At 36.5% G+C, this 22336-nt stretch overlaps 1 protein-coding gene across 8 annotated transcripts in view; it reads left to right on the plus strand.

The window, feature by feature from the left end:
* LOC121298807 (PDZ and LIM domain protein 5-like) overlaps positions 1–22336 on the plus strand; it is a 215733-nt gene that overhangs the window by 112248 nt on the left and 81149 nt on the right. For 2 of the 8 annotated variants that reach the window (XM_041226038.1, XM_041226072.1), the window contains exons 6-9: positions 7799–7819; positions 15313–15330; positions 17105–17277; positions 18826–18859. In XM_041226038.1, coding sequence (XP_041081972.1) covers positions 7799–7819; positions 15313–15330; positions 17105–17277; positions 18826–18859 — 246 coding nt within the window. Of the gene's footprint in view, positions 1–1672; positions 1690–7798; positions 7820–15312; positions 15331–17104; positions 17278–18825; positions 18860–22336 lie in introns of all 8 variants that reach the window. The other 6 variants (XM_041226081.1, XM_041226088.1, XM_041226092.1 and 3 more) reach the window with 6 other exon arrangements.

The following is a 22336-nucleotide window of genomic DNA, read 5'->3' on the forward strand; positions in this document are numbered from 1 at the left end:
ACATACAGAAAATGATAGGTTAGAAAGACAAACAAAACACAGGACACGCCAAAATAAAGAGACAAACAAAACGGACTACACAGACAAACACAGTGAGCTGATATTTTAACTATTACTTTGATTATTACCTCCATCTCGAATCCCGTTCTTCACTCACCGAACACACAAACCCCCAAGTGAAAACATGCTGCTTTTATGCAGCTGTACTGAGACTCGATTGCTAATCAATCATTCAATTGGAGTCGCGGTACAACTGCACGTGAATTAATAAAGTACAGTTCCCCATGCTCGCATATTATTATATTTTACCTGCACGTGAAGTGCTGTGCAATCCTCGTGCCTAAATACAAATATACATTTTAAACAACTTGTGTTCCACAGACCCATTTATAACCTGTGTACCAATGACTATATACCAACATTAACACACAACATGCAACATATAACACTGAAATACACACATGGGCAGGCAACATTGCCACATGTATGCATATCAATTTCTGTACATACACCGTAAACATAATACACAGATAATCTATTATCAAAGCAGTATTTTACAAACAGCAAGAACGAATACATAGTTACAAAATAAACTTATCGGTAATACAAGAAAAACATGTAGCAGGTATCAATTTAGTTACTGAAACATTATCTGTTTATATACACTCTTTTCTTGATATTTATAAAGGCTGTAAAACATATTATAATACTTGAGACAGAATAAATGTTCTAATATAAGTTTGTCAAATACATTGGATTTACAGTGTTTCCATCGCTTTCTTATCTCTAAACAGATGACATGTTTCTGCATGACGCTATAAATTATCTCCACCCTTTAAAAATTAGTGATGTCACACAAAGAAAAAAAAAAACTACCAGTCAAATTCAAACCCCCCCCCCCCCCCTTTTTCAATTATTTTAGAGTTGATATCAGTTTATTCTCATATATCAGAGAAACTCTTAAGATTGTCTAAACATTGCTTAAAGAGTCCTTAAAACAGTCCTTCAAGTTTTGTTACTAAGGCCCTGTGAAGGGTAGCATTGATTTCAGGCAGACTAACGACAGGAATAGCAGACGCAGGAGCCAAGGGATTGCAGTGCAAGAGCTTGGTAGCGCACTTTTATTGATTTGCAAACATAGTGAAACAATTAAACAAAACAGTGAACAAGGTAGCGCTCAAATGACGCAATCACGGTGCATTGTCAGAAATCTCAACCTGCTGCTGTCAGTCCTCCCTACTACTAGTCCTCACATTTGCAGGGCGTCTACCCTGCCACAGGCCCATTTATCATTTGTTTCTAAAAGCCACCATCATGCCATGCAGTTAAAAACAGTTTGACTATTTACAAAAGACACTTAAGCCAGCCAAGTATTTATTCTTGCCTTGGAACCCAGTCACATAAGCCTTTGATCTTTGGGTATATGTAATGTTTCTACTCAATCCACCCTATTTGCATGCAGTAAGGTTTGCTGCTCTTTTAAGCCAGGCTGACAACTTTGAACCTTCAGCAAAACTGGGTTCCATTCCATCATTTGTCATTGTGCCACTAAACTGTTGCAGTGATCCAAAGCTGTTTCAGGTCTCCACTGTGGCTTAAAACTATATTTAAATATTTGTTTCCGATACTAAAAACTGTAAAATATGTTTTGTTTTGTTTTGTTTTGTTACAGGAGACCACAGTGGAAAAGTTAGTGTCTTCATTACTATTGATTGGTGATTCATGTTTTGAGAATGGCTTGCATGTATTTGGCAGATTCCCTAATATGTAGCCTTCTTAGTTCCAGTTTGTTTCCCCTGATAATGCTTGGGAGAAGGGTGGGTCAAATCAGGTCTCCAGGTCGCAAAATGCGACCTTCAATTTTAATATGGCCAGTAGATTTTACTGTAAACCCGCCACATTGGCGACTAAACATTTACTGTACATATAACAGAACTTCGGCTCTATAAAAATACATTTCTGGTTCACAACTGACACAATATACGCTGCCCCATTTGATCTCGTGAAGGCAGTCATTTTAAACCTAATTTTCTTGTTTTCATGGAGAAAGTTGTTACTCATTCAGGAATTAAAATCACTGCGACACAGGGGAGAGAAAAGAGGCATGTTTTTCAGAAGGATTAAAAGATAGATAAATCTGAATGTCATCGGCATAGAAATGAAAACCCATGTTATGTTTCTGGATTACCTACTGAAAAACCTTATAGTAACTACTGAAAAGAAGGGGAGCTAGGACTAAATAGCACTAAAATACACTAGAGGCATTAATCTCGGTGGAAGTTAATGCATTTCCCAATATCCTTTACACTCAGCTGTTTGAACTGGAGTGATTTGTTTTATTGAATTTTCTTTCCCGGGTGGTCGCCAAAATAATTTTCCCTAACAAGAAATGTGTTTTAAGTGAATTTGTATTATAAGAAGTACATTACAATAAGCACCTGCTAAATTTGTGTCTAATTCGAGTTTGTTTTAATGAGAATTGACTGTAGTTCATATCAAAAGTAAAGGACTTAAAATATATATATATATATATATATATATATATATATATATATATATATATATATATATATATACTTCACTCACTGGCATTTTCTGCATCATTATTCATTATTTTACACAGTAAATAATTCCCCTCCCACAATTTAAAGAAAACAAAGCATGCAAAAGCAATGTGCAAAATATACATGTCTCGTCATATTGTCCCCATTTGTACCATCATAAGTTCACTTGGCCACCAGGTTTTGAAATACAACAGGATTTGTCCCACCCTGTTTGGAAGCGTCTACCCTACAAGTATATCCGTTCTTCTCAATCTCCAGAGGAAATGTGTATGTGTGCATACAGATGATATTATTATTATCGTCGGTTGAATCTTGTGGGCTCCCTCTTTTTGTTCAAAGTTAAGCCAACTTTTAAAAAATTACTATACTCTTAAAGCTGTTAAAATTGAACTGAAAAGAACCAGTAATGTTAGGCAATTGTCTTTTTAACTTTAATATTTATTAGTCAATTAAGTAATCAATCATTTTTTTTACTATATCAAATATATCTTTCGTATACAGTACTAGTCAAAAGTTTGAGTACACCTGCTTGAAACCAGGTTTTTCATGATTATCTATGCTTTTAACTGTATAAAATGATATGTGTACTTATATAAGCTGATAATCATCAGTGAACTGCATTCAAAAATTAAATTTTTAAATGAAAATGTAAATCTTGTCAATTTCAATGAAATGGTCACCCAAAGCAAATGGATTTCAGTCTGAAGCCCAAGTCAGTTAAAAGTCTGAAATGTGTATAACACGGTGTTAGAACACTGGCCAAAGTATAAAAGTGTCTTTGTTAGATGTTCTCTGAGTTAACTAGCATGTTACCTAGTTAACCTTTTGTCACCAGTTATTGTTAACAGGTGAGGGTCCATGATTACTATAAATATAGGTAGCATAGGCACAAGTTTGTCATTCCTGAATGTAAGGGAGCAGAAAATGGCAAAATACACTCAGTTAAGCAAAGAAAAAAGGTCAATCTTTAAGACGAATTGCAAGAACTTTGCAAGTGTCTGTAACTGCTGTGGCCAAGACCATCAAACGATTTGAAGAAACTGGCACTCATGAGGACCGAGCAAGGTCAGGCAGGCCAAGGGTGACCTCAGCATCAGAGAACAAGTTCATTCGAGTCACAAGTCTGCGAAACCAGTGATTAACTGCCCGTGAAGTACAAGCTTAGCTAAATGCTACTAGAAGTACAGATGTTTCAACATCAACTTTTCAGAGGAGTTTGTGTGAAGCTGGCCTAACTGGAAGAATTGCTGCAAAGAAACCATTGTTAAGAGTGAAGAATAAGAAGAGACTTGCCTGGGCCAAAAAACACAGAAACTAGACGTTTGAGGTGTGGAAGTTGTTCTTATGGACCGATGAGTCAAAATTTGAAATATTTAGGTCCAACCGCCGAGTATTTGCAAGACGCAGAGAGGATGAGCGCATGAGTTCTGCATGTGTGGTTCCCACTGTCAAGCATGGTGGAGGCAGTGTCATGGTCTAGGGTTGCTTTGCTGGTGACAGATTTGGTGATCTTTACCAAGTCCATGGCAAGCTCAACCAGCATGGCTATCATAGCATACTTCAGAGGCATGCCATTCCATCAGGATTACGGCTAGTTGGGCAGTCCTTCATTCTTCAGCAAGGTAATGACCCAAAACACACCTCAAAGTTGTGCAAGAACTATCTGGTGAAGAAGGAAAGTGAAGGACAACTCAATCTAATGACCTAGCCTGCCCAGTCTAGAAGACCTCGATCCCAAAGAACTACTATGGGACGAACTGAACAGAAGAGTCAAAGCAAAGCTACCCACAAGTGTCCTACATCTCTGGGAATTGCTGCAAAGGGCTGGGAAGACATGTCGGGTGATTTCCTGCTGAAACTTGTTAACTGAATGCCTCGTGTTTGTGAGGCTGTTATTAAGGCAAAGGGTGGCTATTTTGACGAATCCAAGATTTTGAGACAATTTTCAATTTTCTTGAACATAGCTTTAATACTCCGTATGTTTTGTTTTGTATATTGTAACATGTGTTTTCATTTTCAAGTATTTACAGAAATGTATACGACATAAAACACTGTCAATTATGAAAAAAACCCTAGTTTCCAGGAAGTGTACTCCAACTTTTGACTAGTACTGTATATGTACACACATAGTGCCTTACAAAAGTATTCAGACAGTCTCACAGCTTGCAGTCATGACACTTTGAAGTACGAATTAATATGTGTTATATATAGGGGTCTACTTAAACCGTGGTAAATTTACATATTTTTCACGGGTAGGTTGCGGAATAAAATTAGGATTTCGCTGAAATTTCTTGGACCTGTTTAAACATTAAATAAACCTAAGTAGACAGTATTTCAGAACACTATAAAGCCTAAAAATAGTGGTACTTACTTCCTTACTAAAACAGAGTGCTGTCATTTGTTAAAGGCAAGCATGCAGCAACCCCCTGCTGTTGACTTGCCCATACATTGAGACTGCACGATCTGCATCCACTGAATTGGTTGGAAGTTAAGGCAAAGCTTTGCCAAGTTATACAGATGCGGAAATCAACTAGAAACGGCCCCAAAACTCGTTTACCCAAGAGCATTTGGCATACTTTAGTAAAGGCAATATATCTAGCACGGTCGTTATCATTTTATTTGTCCCATCCAATAGTTTATTTTCTCAGTACCGATTCAAAGCAAAGAAAACGTGCCTATTTGGGTTTAATATTGTAACTTTGTTTAAAAAGTAAACAGCAGGTTGTTTGAAGCGAGGTGGCTATGCTGGATCATACCTGTAGTACTGATTTAGCTTGGCTACAACTGACAGCAATACTTTTTGTCTGCACTGACTTTCCAGTTTGTGTCTGAAAGCTGTTTATTTTACGCTCTGTTCAGCAACCACTGTAGTAGCCTTTTGTTTAATGTGTGCTTCTGAAGCTAAATAGCGATCACTCATATTTTCTTTGTCACATTACAATATGTGCAGAGCAACTACCTCCATCTGCATGTACAGTTTCTTTAGGAAATATCTTGACAGTTCATACTTAGCTTTTTTTTCTTTGTCGTCCATAAGTATTCAAACCCTTTGCTCTGGCAAACCTAAATTAATTCAGGGGCACAAAATGACCTTAACGAGCCACAAAATTAGTTGAATGGCCTCTGTCTGTCTGCAATATTAGTGGTTCTCATGATTTCAGAATAAAAACACCTGTCTCTGTGACGTTCCTTGGTCAGGTAGTGAATTTCAAGCAAAGACTCAACCATGAAGACCAAGGAGCTTTCAAAGCAATTCAGGGATAAAGTCATTGAAAAGCACAGATCAGGAGAAGGGTACAAAAAAATATCAAAGTCTCTGAATATCGCTCATAGTCTACTTAGTCATCAAGAAATGGAAGGTGCATTGTACCACCGAGACGTCCCTCCAAGCTGAGCAGCCGGACAAGGAGGAAACTGGTGAGTGATGCCACTGTGAGGCCAACGACAACTTTGAAAGAGCTACAGAGTTCAATGGCTGAGATGGGAGAAAATGTGCATCAGTTAATAATATGCAGAACACTTCACAAAAGTAGCCTGTATGGCAGGGTGGCGAGAAGGAAGCCATTACTAAAAATAAACTATCTCAAAGCCCGCATGGAGTTTGCAACAAAACACCTGTGTGATCCTGCAAAAATGTGGAAAAATATGTCGTGGTCAGACGAGACCAAATTGGGACTTTTTGGTCTAAATGCCAAGCATTACGTTTGGCACAGACCCAACACATCACATTTCCAGCCAACACCATCCTTACAGTCAAGCATGGTGGTCGCAGCATCATGCCATGGGGATGCTTCTCCTCAGCAGGGACTGAAAAGCTTGTTTGGATTGAAGGAAAAATGGATGGAGCAAAGTACAATACTAGAGGAAAACCTGTTTCAGTCTGCTGAAGATTTAAAACTAGGTCAAAAATTCACCTTTCAGCAGGACAATGATCCAGAGCACAAGGCTACACTGGAGTGATTTAAGTCTAAGAAAGTGAATGTCCTTGAGTGGCCCAGTTAAAGTCCTGACTTGAATCCTATTGAGAATCTGTGGAAAGACTTGAAAGAGCTTGAACAAATCTGCCAAGAAGAATGGGCACAAATTGCACCAAGCCAGTGTGCAAAGTTGGTAGAGACTTACCCAAAAAGACTTGTGGCTGGAATTGCTGCTAAAGGTGCTTTCACCAAATATTGAGTTGACGAGTCTGAATATTTATGCAATTAACATATTTCGTTTTTTTTTTTCTCTTTAGTTTTTGCTGACATATACTGTAACTTATCTTACCCTTAGAAGTCTTGAGTTTGAGCATTCAAGTTTTGAATACTTTTGCAAGGCACTATATATATATATATATATATATATATATATATATATATATATATATATATATATATATATATATATATATATATATATATTATTATAAGATCATTTACGTCAATACTGTTTTTGAGATGTATCAAAGTAACCCAAAATTAAAACATGCAGCATCTGAAGAAAACAGTTTTTATACTCCTGAATGTAACTTGAAATTTAAAAAACGAATATAGAGTACTACTTTTTCAACATAAGCATATCATTCAGTCTAAAAAATTAATTTCATTTAGTAATAAACATCATTTAAACTAGCTCAGGTGATTTTTACAAAACTGTACCATTCTGTCTTTAAATATATATTTTTTAAATTGATAGAAGGAAGTTATCACCCAGCACTGTTATCATAGTGCTTTAGGGTTGGTTAACCAATAGAAAGCCTATATATTGATTTGTCTCACCTGTTGTGCCACCTTGCTGCGGTTTTTTGAAAAATACATTTTCAAGTTGCTTTGGACATAAATAAAGTGGTTTATGGACTCTTACTGTTCTATTCAATAGCAGTATTTAATGACAGTCATGAAACTAAAAAGCTTATGCCTGTTTGATTGTAAAAAAATGTAACCCATGTTAAGCGCTTAAAAGGTCTGTAAACATGATCTTATCCTGATGAAAGCATGAGATGTAGCCTACACTGCCCAGTGCATCTTTCTAGTGTTTTGGATTAGGAGCGGTGTCAGGAGGAATTAAAACAGCTTTGGCATGTGTGTGTTTGCTTTTGTGATTTGTTTAAGCAATGCTGCATTTTGCTCATATTTTAGGTTTGTTTTGTCAGTCACTCACTCAACTTTTTTTTTTCATTATCTTCTTTGGTGTTGCATAATTTCTCTTGTCTCAATAATCCTCACTCTTCTTTCTATGCTTTACTTTTCTACCAGGGGCCCTCCAAGCATTCTAAAGTAAGTACAATATTTCTCCAAGTAGAAGTTGTACACTTCAGAAGTATTCTATACATTTACATTGCTAGACAAATACTCTATAAAATCGGGAAGACAATGTTTGCCTAGTTGGTTCTAGTCTAGAATTGTTTGGATGGCAAACACTATTTTAAAAGTATCTAATAATGTAAGTGCAGAAAAAGGAGTGTAGGAAAAGCATTCCTTTCTTGGAAGAGGGTCAATTCTAAATACATTTGAATGTAACATGTTTTAGAGCAAGGAGTGACTCTTGGCTGTCAAAAGTTTAGATTATATAAATTCCTGTGAGGCAAGAACCAGAAGACATGCCAGTTATGCAATAAACTAAAGAATGCAACCTGAATGTAGTTATTAGCATTTCTATTTTTATCCTGTTTCCAAACAGCTAGTTTGAATAGGATTAGGGTTGCTGTGTTTGTTTGTACTGCTTAGGAAATTGATTGTTAATCTGGTCACTAGTATGAAACTACACAGTATTGGTTGCTGGACTGAAAAAAGTGCTATTCTTTTGATTTTGTTTTCAGTAAGATATTTTAATATGGAAGACAGATGTCTGCTGCACATGCAGTTTGGCAATTTTGTGTCCAACCAACATTAATCATGTCTGTGAACTGTCCATATGCACAACATTACAAATCAGATAGTGAAAAACGTTCATGGCTGTAAAGTAGATTGGTGCACATTCTTTGAATTAAGAGCTGGGCGACCTTTTAGAACTTTTTCTTTAGACTAACATTTAAGAGTCAAACATTTAAGGGTCAGTGTGGTGTTTTATGTTCTAAGCAGCAATGGTGGGGGGAGTTTGTTTACCCTTTTATTATAGAAAATGCTGTTTCTGTCCTTGTGATTATGTATAGAGAATTTCCGTTTATTTAATCACAGTTGCCAGACCTGCAGATGGGTCCGAAAAACACCCCAAGTTGTCCTTACTAAAACCTTTCTTCAGATATTCAAGTACAAAAACAGGTTGAAAAGGAAATAGATAACATACATTTTAGGATATTAGACATGTAAGAAATTAAACTTTGCAGAAATGTAAATGGTGTAAAAATCTCTTTAGTTGTAGGAAGACTACAGAAAAAATGAAGGTCATTTATAGAGGCGCAACAGTGGCGCTTTATTTATGGTTTCAACTTTGTTTTTATTTTAAACTGATTTTCAATCAATATCTTGGCAGCCATAAGTAGAGTGGTGTCCTTTGGAACATAAACACTGTAGGACATTTTCTCTTAATTAACTGCTTTTTCATACGATTAGTACTGGTGTAAGGAGGGACCTGGAGAAAAAACTATTATAGCTATAGTACTTGGTAGCGAGGTTGCAGTCTGTGCAGACTTGCCCTGTCCTCACTACATAACAGATTTTGAGAATCGTAATCAGAAATGTTTTAATTAATCCAACTCAAAGCATCCACACTAAAGTACCATTTCATGGTTAATGGGGCTTAATGCGTACACACACTATTAAAATAGTTTGGTTACAATTCCTAGCAGCGCAATGGACTGTGGAACTTAATATGACATTATCCCACCATGCACTGTATTTAATGTTTACAACCTGACAAATATGGAGCCCGTGCCATGGAAAACATAGCACTTCTTAGCTTGAACGTTATGGCTTTTTTTCTTAAAAACATAAGGTACATTTTATCATAATGTGTGCATTTCCGTTTTGAACTTTGACGTTCTCATTAACCGATTTCATCGCTCCCAATTTTCAATGAGCCTGATCTGATTACGTCGCTCCACAATTTTACAGCAAGCCTCAGAAATTGTATACGGTACAGCAGTATTGATCATTCTGACTGTACTATAGAAAGGCTTTCTTTAATAATAGTTATAGTAGTAATAATAATTCCGAATGACAATCTATTTGTAGAGCTGTATCAGTGAAGCTGCCTGGCACCTCTCTCTCTCTCTCTCTCTCTCATGGCCAGAAGCCTGTCGTTCGCTCACTGCACCTCACTCATCTGACATCTTCATGAAGACTGCCACTGTCACAGATTGCTTGTAGTGGTGACGTCACAACTCCGGGGTACAACTCCACCATGAGGTTCCTTAAAAAGGCCTCCCAGCCGTCATCCCCAACCCCCTCCTGCTGTTGCTGTGGTTGGTGTTGTTGCTGCTGATGCAGCCTTCCTTTCCCACTTCTCCTCACCTTCTTCTCCTGGGCCGGTTCCTCCTCGTTCTCTTGGAAGGGGCAGATAGCCACCATGTGCTCGAACTTGCTGCAGGCAAGGCACTAGCCTTGATCCTCTAGGCCACCGAGGAGGTCCTCCAAGTCATTGCGGCGGTCTCCCCAGACCAAGCTCTCTTTTTTGGGGGGAAAATAAAACAAAAAAATGAATAAAAAAAAAACAGTCTGGAAAAAAAATACTGACTCTGGAGGCTGTGGTTTGTCCCGCGCAGGGCACCATATGTCACAGATGGCTTGTAGTGGTGACGTCAGACCCGGAAGAAACACACACAGCACTGCAAGTGAAATGGTGAAGGCACTTGCTTACGCCGGTTTATTGCAACTAAAAATAAAAGGCTGAACAAAGCAGAACCCGGCACTTAATTCCAAAATAAACAGACAGACAAAACAGACGGTGGACGAACACTAAACAGAGAGGACTCGCACAAGAAGCATTTGTTATTTTTCTCTTACTTTTATAATTACTTTCTTCTTCTCCATACCCGTTCTCCACTCACCGAACACACAACACTGAGTGAGTGAAATATGCATTTATATATACGGTTGTGCCAGGCTTCAATTATTAATTTATTCATTTGAATTCCAGCACATGAACTAATTTGTGCACTGCCTGTGTTCACATACTATTATGTACTTTATCTGCATATGAAGTGATTGTGCAATCCCTGTGCCTAAATACACCTATATATTTGTAATCACTTGTGCTACAAGGACCCATTTATATCCTGTGCACCAATACCTATACACCAACATTAACACACCACACGCAACATATAACAGAAAATACACACATGGGCGGGGCACACTGCCACAGCTACATACTCACAAACCGGTTATATCGTAGGGAGAATTTTAATTAGTGTTTCAATTAGCACTCTTAGTTACAAATTTCTCCCAGCCAAGAGCGGATTTAGAAGAATTGCCAATAAAGCAACACTTATCTTTTTATCAGTTTTATCAAAGGCTAGTAAGAATAATATGGTACAAAAACAAAAAAAGAAAATTTATATCAATATAGCACAAGTCATTATGTTATTCCCAGCAAGTAATAATATTCTGATAATATCTGAATTGTAAATATGAGTTACATGTACATTAAATATCAATAATTTGTCTTTTCTATAAGAACCAATAATACTCAAGTTATCAAATATAATAATATGGATATGCAAGCAGGATAACTGTTTAATTAAATATGGCTCAGTGAATATTTCAAATAAAACCCAGATTCATTTTAATTAATGATGTTACGAAACATACTTCATTCTTTGTCAGTCAGTTGTTTATATATATATATATATATATATATATATATATATATATATATATATATATATATATATATATATATATATATATTTATTTATTTTGTTTTTTATTTAGTTATATTTATATAGCAGAAGTAGTGGAAGTAATTCCATTACTACTGGAAGTAATTTCCGGTCACAGGCTTCTCAGACTCCCGGTGTGGACTTCTGCTTCCATTCATTAAGTTAAGGGCTTCAAGCCCCTTAGATAGTAAGCATTTTTTAGAAACATTTTTATAGTCAAATACTAACAGAAAATAAATAGAATCATATACAATTAAAATGATAATCAATTTCATCAAATTTCTTTAAAATCTCAAAATAACATTATCTTAGGCCACGGCAATAGTGCCTATAAAGTCCTGGGCTGCAGTACAAAATTATGCCCAACTGCAGAATCTGAAACTGGGGTGGAGAGCAATTTCCTTGGAGCTTCACAACAAAGGAACCATGTATGAACAAAAAAAAAACAAAAAACTAGTTTTAGATTTTTACGAATGTGGTATAAAACGTAAATACATTACAGTAATTGCAGATAGGAGTGTCTTGTAATGCAGTGAGCAGATTTGTTCAGGTTGACTGTATGAGTAGCATTCTGCATGATTGCATCCTTGACCAACTGACTGGCGAAGTCAGATTAGTGTTGAGAAGAGATACAGATGGCACGCTTGGAGGAATTAAAAGTAAAGGTACAGACTATTGGATGCAGGCTGATATTTGGGGGAAGGGATTATTGAATGATATATATATATATATATATATATATATATATATATATATATATATATATATATATATACACACACACACACACACACACACACACATATCCGCCAGTTTTCAACCATGGTGATCTGCAATATCTGTAAGTTCTGAGTCTCTGTCTCGCTGCTATCCTGTCACAGTAACCGTGACTTACACATAATGCAAAGATAAATCAAATTGGGGCAAGCAATTCCAAGATATAGCCTTCAATAGCTTAGCCCATCAGGTGTCAGTGTTGTGAGAAAATATTTTAGCGTGAGCAACACCCACACAGTATATGAATATTTTCTTTTATTAGGCATCCATGCAAAGTTTTATCAAATTTGGGCAAATGGTTCTCTTTCAAGGACCAGCCATCAGTTATGAATGGGTAGTCCCCTACCTGTAACCTTATCACCTAAACACAATTGCAAGGCTTGATGTACTTGAGCAGGTGTGTGATGCACCCCTAGCTAATGCTACTGTATATTCCACGGCAAGATGAGAGAAAAATGCTTGCAGCTATTTAGGGATGTGTGGATTTGAAGCACACGTTCTCTCCTCGGAAGTGGTAGCACACTGTGCTTTTAAGCTCATATAAAAAAGGGTTAAAAAAATTCATAATTGTTGCGTTGTTTTGTACAAGGATTGCTGATAGTTTGGTGCGGATGTATATATATTTGGAACTGGAATGTTTATCTACGTTGATTTAAATGATTGCCAAACGTGTGTTTGCAAAGTTACTCGTGCTGCTTTGGCCCTTTGGGCTTGTGTGACTGAGTTTAACAGGTCCCTAATTCTGTTTTATTAGAGTAATAGGACGGAAAGGTAACATTTGTTACATATACAGTGAATCTTATACAAGGTACTGCCATGGGACCGTAAAAAACAGTATGTTATAACCGAGGTATGTACTAACCAGATACATGCACATACCTGCCAAATCAGCAGAAAAATCAAAAACTAGTACAGTACTAATTGGTTAATGTATGTAGTATAAAGGTTTATTACATAAGAAACAATATAAAATAATGTAACTTGTAACTAGTACTGTACATTACTATAGAGCATGTAACATTTTGTATTTTAATTATTTATTACAGTAATTCTATGTTGCCTTGGATAAAGACGGTCAGCTAAATTATTAGAATTGAATTAGAAAAAAATAACATACATGTAATTAATGTACTCAATAATACTCTACTGTAATTAGTAAAATCAATTAATTAATAATACAGTACAGTAATGGTACATTATAGAAATAAATTAATGTGTCCAAAACACTTTTTTAGACTTTTAATTAAAGAGTGTATTTTCTGGCCCAGATTTTACTATGGCATGGGCATTTTTTTCCCCATGCAAATTATTTCCTTTTGATTACTTAGGCACTTTATCGTAACTCCTCCATTCGGCTCCCGTGTTCAATGAAAATAAGCAACAACATTTACGAGGGGGAAAAAAGAAAGAAGAACGTGTATACATTAGAGTGGTTTCTGGGGTACAGTCATCCAGCGAAGTATTTTTTTCAACAGCTGGGTTAAACTAATATGGTTTCATTACGGCAGTCTAGACGCTCTAACACTCATGGGCTAGAGTTCAGGTAAATCGGTGTTGAACTTGGTTGTCGATTTTTTTTGCTCTAATGTGGACAGGGCTGCCTCAGTGACTGCTGCTTTTTAAACTTGAGCTCTTTGACAACATAATGCGTGTTTTAAGATCGTCCCTTTAAGATTTCTCCAATAATGTACAGTTTGTCCTCTGGCCATGATAATACTGCATAAATTACAGTAACAGAGAGCAAGGTCAAGTTCAACAGCAAGAAGTAGGCCTACAAGTACGCAATATGCTTGCCATCGCGGTGCGTGCGTAATAACAGGAAGTGTGCACTATCAGAGTACGTACTAAAAGGAGAATTTAAACAGGATTTTATACGATTTTGTTCGGTTCCATGATACTGGTTCTTTATATCAGTGTGTACGTTATATCCCGGGTACATTGTAAATGGGTTTGACTGCATAATAATAAAAGTGGTTTTAAAAACACCAAATTCCAATTGGGCTTATTTTATTTTTTAGATTTTATTGACTTTAAGAATTACTGTGCTCGGCAGCCACTATAATATCGTTACCTTTGTTAAAAATCTGCATGGATTAATCTACCGGTTAATCAACTATTGCCCATATGTACATATAAGAAAAGTTGAAAGCACTCCCAAGAGTGCTACACCAGCATCAAAATAAGTCTTGTTGAGGACCGGCAGAATTTCACCCCTGCACTTGGGTAGTGTAGTGTTAGGATCTTTTGAGTTAGCATAGGATTAATGAGTGTTATGTAACAACACCACCATCTAGGGGATTGCAGGTGTTACTTCTTGGGTTAATGCTCATGTTACATAATCTTGTTTTGTTGCTCTTTTTACAATCAAAAAATGAAGTTGTTGGTCTGTAATAGTTACAAAAAGTAAACTAAGATGCAAGTGTTAATCTTATGTTCATGTAAATGCACTGGTTGACAAAGATTTGAATACCCCAAGCACTTGCACTAATGAATGCCCATACCAAATTTTATCACAACTGAATGAGCGATTCTCAAGATTTACTACAGTTTACAACAAACACATAAGTGTGTCTCCTGTATCCCTGTTATGTAAATAGATTCATTACTGAAGCTAAGAGGTAGCAGAATTAATTTTAAAACCACCCTTAATAAAACATATTTAGCAGCAGGTGATCATGGAAGCAAAATAGATTTTCACTGCTCCCCTTGTCATTGTTTAGTGGAAATTTTCCTTGTAACGACGTTGTTGCTAAGGTTTTAAAATAAATGGTGTTACCTCTGCAATTTCCACAGTTTCCATTATCATTGAATGCTATCCTGCCCATCACATCTCTGTATCTGTGCTAAAAGCCTAACCTGAATATGGCTAGTATGGCATTTCTTGACTTTTGTGACTCCAAGCTGCACCATTTGAAGTTATTGCACTGCACCATGTAATTTTCATTTTTTTGTAAGGAATGTCTTGACTTGTGTGGCTTCAAACTTATGCCATATTTTTAAACTTTTTTTTTTTTTTTTATGAATATAAAAGTATTTCAACTCAGGGTTGTATGTCTATCTTGCCTGTAGTTTATGCGCTCTCTCACCTCTCTTTCACTTTCTTCTCTGTTTGCTTTTCTGGCATATGCTGAATTCTTCCAACCTCCTGTTACTCTTTGCACCCTTCTTAAGGAAAAATGCACCTAGAAGGTAATTTGTTTTGGAAACAAACAAGAAAGCAAATGTATTAAGTGTGGCAAGGCAAAAGCCCTGCTTGTAAGTAGTGCGTGTAGGAATGTAAGGTTGGCAGGGATGGGGTTAATTCTACCCCTGCCAACAATCACATGTGTGGCCAATCTCCAATTAGGTAATTGAGTGCTAATTGGGGAGTGGCTACCTGTATAAAGGAAGACCAAATAGTTTGTTTGGGGGAGAGAGTTAGGGGAGTGTTTTTGACTTGTGTGTTTTACTGTGTTTTGGTTGTTATTTGTAGTGAAGGTGAATGCACAGCCTACATGAGTAGATTGTTTGTTTTGGCCCATGTGCCTGTTTTGTTTGTGCTTCACTGCAAGTAAAAAAAAAAAAAAAGAAACTCATCTTACTTCCTTCACCAAACAAATTATTTCGCTCTTCCTTTAGACAGATGGCCACTCCCTAATTAGCACTTAGTTATCTAATTGGGGAATGGGGACACCTGTGATTGTTGGCAGGGACAGAATTAACCCTATCCCTGCCAATCTTACATCTCACACACATTATTTAAACAAGCAAGGGTTTTTCCCTGCCACAATAAGGAATTTGTGATGCAAACCCAGTGGTTTAAACTGTGAACCAAACACTTGATCTGGGCACAATTCACTGTCATTTTATCAAAGGTAGTTGTGATCATATTCACACCAAATAAATGTCATTTGTGTACTATCCCTAGGATTACATTTTAAATATGGCTCTGCAATTCTCATGTATTGTTACCAATAAATAATTAGACACAGTTAGCTGATACAAGTACAGTGGCACTATAATTAAAATTGGATCGGTTATGTAAGGAATGTGTATTATTATTAAGGTGATGTGGCAGAGCAAAGCTCTGCCCTTTTAAATTGGCAGGGATGGGGTTAACTTCCCCTACCTCGATCAATCAGCGCCCAGCCACCTGACATAAAAGGAGGCCTCAGCTTCTCATTTGGGGAGAGGGAGCTGAGGAAGCAGGTTGGTGTTTGTTTTGTGGTTTTTGAATTTTCTAAATCCAGTGAAGGCATTGCCCAGCCTGGAAACTTTATTTTTCTGAGTTTTGTTTTTGCTTTATTTGTGTTTGAGTATCTGTTATTTTGCCCTTGTGCACTTTATTTTTGTTTATTTATAATAAAATAGTTATTTTTTTGAACTGCAGTCTGTCTCTGGGCCTCTATCCACTCGCCAGCCTGCCACATATGGTGTCGGAAGTGGATTCCGCTGCATCCTGCCGAAGCAAGGCTAGATGGCTACAGAGAGACAGGAGGAGCAAACCCCTGAAATTTTTTGGGGGGGACAAGGGCAAAATAACAGATACTCAAACACAAATAAAGAAGCAAAAACAAAACTCAGAAAAATAAAGTTTCCAGGCTGGGCAATGCCTTCACTGGATTTAGAAAATTCAAAAACCACAAAACAAACACCAACCTGCTTCCTCAGCTCCCTCTCCCCAAATGAGAAGCTGAGGCCTCCTTTTATATCAGGTGGCTGGGCGCTGATTGATCGTTAATCAACCTAATCAACTAATCAACCCCAGCCACCTGAACATAATAAACCCAGGCAGGCAGGGGAAGTTAACCCCATCCCTGCCAATTTAAAAGGGCAGAGCTTTGCTCTGCCACAGGTGAACTTTTATTTTCTACATAAACAGCAAAATTATTGTTCAGTATTTATAAAATGTGCATTTTAAAGGACAAAATGTGGGATACTCCTAAAAAGAATAATTATTATTTTCTTTGTTTTGGCTATTTAGAGCACCAAGAAAACACATTGTGGACACGGATATTGAATTTAACCATGTTCCCACTCACGGAGACGCCAGTAAGAAACGCCTGATTGAGGACACTGAAGACTGGCATCCTCGGACAGGCACTTCCCAGTCACGCTCCTTCCGCATCCTGGCCCAGATCACTGGCACTGAACGCAGTATGTCAAATTGTTATATGCTGGGGATACAAAAAAAATGAGTATCTGCAATAGTGACTGCCCAGAAAGGTGTACATTGAACGTTGTACCAGTTTTGACTGTCACTTTTACAAAAAACCAACTGGTTAACATTTGGGGCATGTGTAGGATAGCGGCAGAAAGAAGTCTCAGAGTTGAGAAAGCTGTGCTCTTTTAATAGACAAACAAGTAACAATAGACAATCAAAACACAGGAACAAATAAACAGGCACAGTGGCCAAAATAAAAGGTTTACACAAAACAATCACTGACCAGTACAACAATTACACTGCACACACAGTTTAACAACTCACCACCTCAAATACCTTCACCAAACAAAGGATTTCTCCTTGCTTTTATACATGTGGCCACTCCATTTAGCACCAATTACCTAATTGGGGAATGGCTACACCTATGATTGCTGGTAGAGCCAGATTTAATCCCATTCCTGCCAACATTACATTCCCACACACATACTGTCTACAGCCGCAGGGCTTTTGCCCTTCCACAGGGCACCACAGCATTTGTGAGATGTCTTGCATATTAAAAGTATTTTCAAGGAGGAGACGATCTATTCAGGGATCCCATTGGGCTGTTAAATATTTTTTAGTCACTGTACCTTGAACTTTCTTTTTAATTTGAATACTGGGACTACTGCTGTAATGTGTAGATGCATGTCACATTTTCACAGAGGTACTTAATATGTTACCTGCTGATTAATTCAGGTTTGAGAGATTGAAATTCTTGTTTATAATTGTAACCTGTGTAGAAACATAAAATGAAATATAACAACATATAAATTAACCCATAAGACTGAATTCTGATTGCTGAATAGATTAGCATCTAAAGCAGAATTCTAGCACAGCTGTAATCAGCTGCTGTTTATATTGTTTGTTCCAACTGCTTCTTAGAAGAAAAGTGTTGAGGCTTACCCTTAAACTGAGCAACTGTATAAGTCATAACCATGTAAGAGTTCTGTCACGACTTGGCATTAATGGAATTGATTCAATAATTTCTTGTTATTGGCTGCTATGCATTTTTTGTTACTGGAAATGGAGTATGACGTTCAATTTACTATTGTAACCAAGGGTTTAAATAACTACCTCAGGAAGGCTAGGTTTCAAGAAAGTAAGACCAGATGCTGCTCAACTGTGTACCTCCTTAAGGGGAATGACTATGTTTTTATTACGAAACATTTCTAAAAAACAAACAAACAAAAAAAACCAGTAATTATTTGGCATGTCTGTTTCTTTTTGTTGATTACAGCAGTAGAGCACTCATTCCAGTTTTATAGTTGTAGTCAAGTAGTGTATAAAAAAGAAAAATATAAATTTTTATAGCATGTGTTTTTTTTGTTTTTTTTGCTACATTGAATCTGCCTTCTATTTTATGCACACATTTATGAATCATAAAATTCATAAACTGACTATCTAAAATGTGTTTAAGTAGGAAGGCCGGTTCAGTGCACCTTTAATCTGTTCATGCATATATTATATTATTGCTATTACTAATTCCAATATTTATGTTGCAGTGCAAGAACAAGAAACTGATTCTTCTAAGAAAAAGTAAGTAACTGTGATTTGGGATTATTTTGATTTTGCTTTCCAGCGCATGTCTGATTGCATTAGTTGTTAATATTTGATGCATGTAGTGTTTGTGATGCCCTGTGACATTGTTCAAGCTCTGGTGTCCTAGTTGTATGAAGTGAGAGTGTAATCCTGACTCCGCAATTTCTAGGTCACTTTGGAGAATATTGTGACTTAATTTCATAATTTGTTCCTTGTGACCTGTAGCTGACTGTACTTATACAAGTGTAACAGTGTACCTACTTGTCTGCTGTGTTTGTGTGTGTATTGAAATGGCTCTTGTGTTCCAGTGTAAGTAATCAACCTCATGCCCTGTTTTCAAGCAACATGACAGATGACCCACAGCAGTTCACAATAGGATAATGATAACCCTGGTTTGCTTCACATGCAGTAGAAGCTAGATTTAACTTGGAGCTTCTGGAAATAACAGGTCATGTATTAAGGCCTTGCCACGGCTCAGTCCCACATCATAGTGTAACGTGAAGCAAAGAAGCAAGTTGGCTCAAACTGCTAAATTGTTCCAAATGCTTTTAAAGACCAGTTTAGCTAAATACATTGGATATTCATTGATTTGGATCTTGCAACTTGCAGCCTAATTAACAAGACTATTGATGACTATTAGCTTGCTGGACTAGACCATTTTGAACAGTGTTAAAAATCACTGTAAAGATAATAAGAGTGTAGTAGTAGTAGTAGCAAAACATAAATTAATATGTATCTGTAAACAAGATTTTTCCTGTTGATCAGAACATATTTAAACATACCCACTGATTGTTTTGTACTTGTTGTTAGCCTACTTTTATATATGCTGTTTGATATGATGGGCAGGATTTTCAAAAAACAGTGTGATTATATCGGACTCATGGTATAGTAAGAGCTTTAGTAGCAAGTGATTTTCAAATTGTGTTAATTAAATCAATCCGCTAATGCTTTGAAATTGAGTCGATGAGGTTGTTAATGAATGCATTTCTCATACAAAAGCTTAACTGTCACAGGTCACCTACATCACTTCCTGTGTCAACGACTAGATATGGGGAACTCGTTAATCAAAATTCATGTTAACAAGATCAAGAAAAATGAATGGAAGAGTAATTCGCTGTTATGGAAACTACTAGCGTAGAGAGAGGTGGCTCTCTCACCTGCGAGCAGCAGCCACATTGAAATAAAAAATAATAAGAATATCTATGTTGTGTATAATTTGTAAACTTAAATTGTGCATTTTGTCATGCAGAATGTACATTTCTTTAGAATACTTCACATAAAATGCTGATTTACAATTATTTGGCGTGTGGGTAAAAATCAGACAGCACAGATTAAAAAAAATCAAAAAATGAAACCCCATTACTGATTTACCGTCATTTGGGGGAATATTTTGTCACAGCTTACTATGTACAACTCTTTTAATTTGCATTTTGAAGTTTTTGTTGATTAAAAAGAAAGCTACTGTAAGCTGTCTGTGTGTATTGGTTGGAATATATTCTTATGATGACATTTACTTTTGTATGTATTTTAATATGTATGATTGTAGGCTATATATAAATACGTACGTTTCAAGTGCCATTGGTGTTTGTAGTTGTCAGTTATTATACATGTATAACATGTATGTAACCCTTCATTATATATTTTTTAAGCTTTTAAAATTGATAGAACTCCCTAACCTAATGCACAGTTTGCCTCTGCGATAAATAAACTCAACATGATTAGCCACCGAACACTTACAGTATAAGAACATTTTATATGGACACAAACGTGTGAAGGTGAAAGTGTACATTGTACATAGTGTGGGGGGAGTCTGACAACATTACAAATACGTTTAGGCAAATTCCATGCCAATGATCTCGATCACATTCCTAGTGCATCGCTGTGTGTCCTTGACACCTCTTCTTCATTCTTGTGTGGATAAGACACAGGTGTTAAAGCCAAGGACGCATTGCAAATGTGCAATCACCTAAGGAAACGTTATTGTAATATCTAATATTCCGTTTTCTATACCAAGACTTCAGTTGTTTAATTCAAATAAAGTCTACAGTAGATGTCAGCTGTCATTTAATGTACATATGCAGACTTCAAATAAGCTATAGTTGCATTAATAATTTCTTGGTAGTCACATTACACTGGGTGCAAATAACAGTATATCATTTTAGCAATACAACAAATGTTCCATAAGGTTAGAAATGGTTAAAATATGTGAATAAATCTCATTCATAACCACAAGTGTAGAAAAGGCTAAAATATTTTCATAATTACAAACATTGAATTATTGAGGTAGTCTGTAAGAGGTTAACCCTGGTCCTGAACACTCTACATTGTCGTTATCAAAGAGGCAGTCTATTTCAAGGTGAGTTGTATACTCTTTCGTTAATAAGATCCCTGTTTTTCCAAGTGCAAGTTAACTCCTGATAAATGATGACAACACAGATTTGCTTTTAAATTCCCACGCAAACAAAATAAATATTTGCAAGAAGCACTGCTCGTTAAGATAGTAACATCATTTTGTAAATCAACATAATTTCGTAAATCACATTAGCACAATTATTTATTAACGAAATAGGCAAAATGACCGTTTGAAAATGCCAAAATCAATGCTACATACCGATTTCTTGATTAATACTGGAATTATCATTTATGAACTTTTGAAAATCCTGACTGATATTTCATTTAAAGAAATATTAATATTCATCCATACACAATAAATTGTCACACCCCTCGATCTAATAAATACAGGTTACTTTACAGTTTTACCAGTTTAACAAAGATAATTCAAAATTGCCTTTTGTAAATCTGCATATATCCTATAGGTACTACAGGACAAACATTACAACTAGTGGAATATGCCTTGTGGTTCTTTGATATTATTTATTGGTTAAGTTATGTCCAGAGATTTGGATGTGCTGCTTAGCTTGTATGCATTGCCAATAAAGATAATCATTAAGGGACCATAAGGCTGTATGAGCACAGTCCCATGAGTATTGACTCTGAAGGAAATTGGAAACAGATTGCATGGTATATTAGCGTGAAATGTTGCATGGGGTTGCAGTTAAATGGCTGAATTCAGAGACCCCTTTATTCCTGTCTAACTATTCTTTTTCATTTCCTTTCTTTCCAACACTGCTTTCTTCTTCAGGGAAAAGATGAGCACTCAGGTCATCGGCCCCAAATATACTAAACTGCGCGACTGGCACCATGGTGTCTCAGCTCGTTTCCTCAATGTAGATTAATGTACACTGAGCTGGGAATTCTCCGGTGTTCTGTTTTATTAACCTGCTTTGCAACGGCCTGGAATGTTTTACTCTCTGTTACTAGATTCAGTTTTCTGTATTTTCCCTTTTATTTCCTACTTCTCTGTAAAGCAAGGAAATGCATACTCTGTGTGTGTGTGTGTTTGTGTGTGTATGAAAATAAGACGGGTTAATAGGGCAGTAGCTTCAAATGGTGAATTCAGGAATGCAAGATCTC

This window comes from Polyodon spathula, chromosome 2, assembly GCF_017654505.1.
Source record: "Polyodon spathula isolate WHYD16114869_AA chromosome 2, ASM1765450v1, whole genome shotgun sequence".
Lineage (NCBI taxonomy): Eukaryota > Metazoa > Chordata > Actinopteri > Acipenseriformes > Polyodontidae > Polyodon > Polyodon spathula.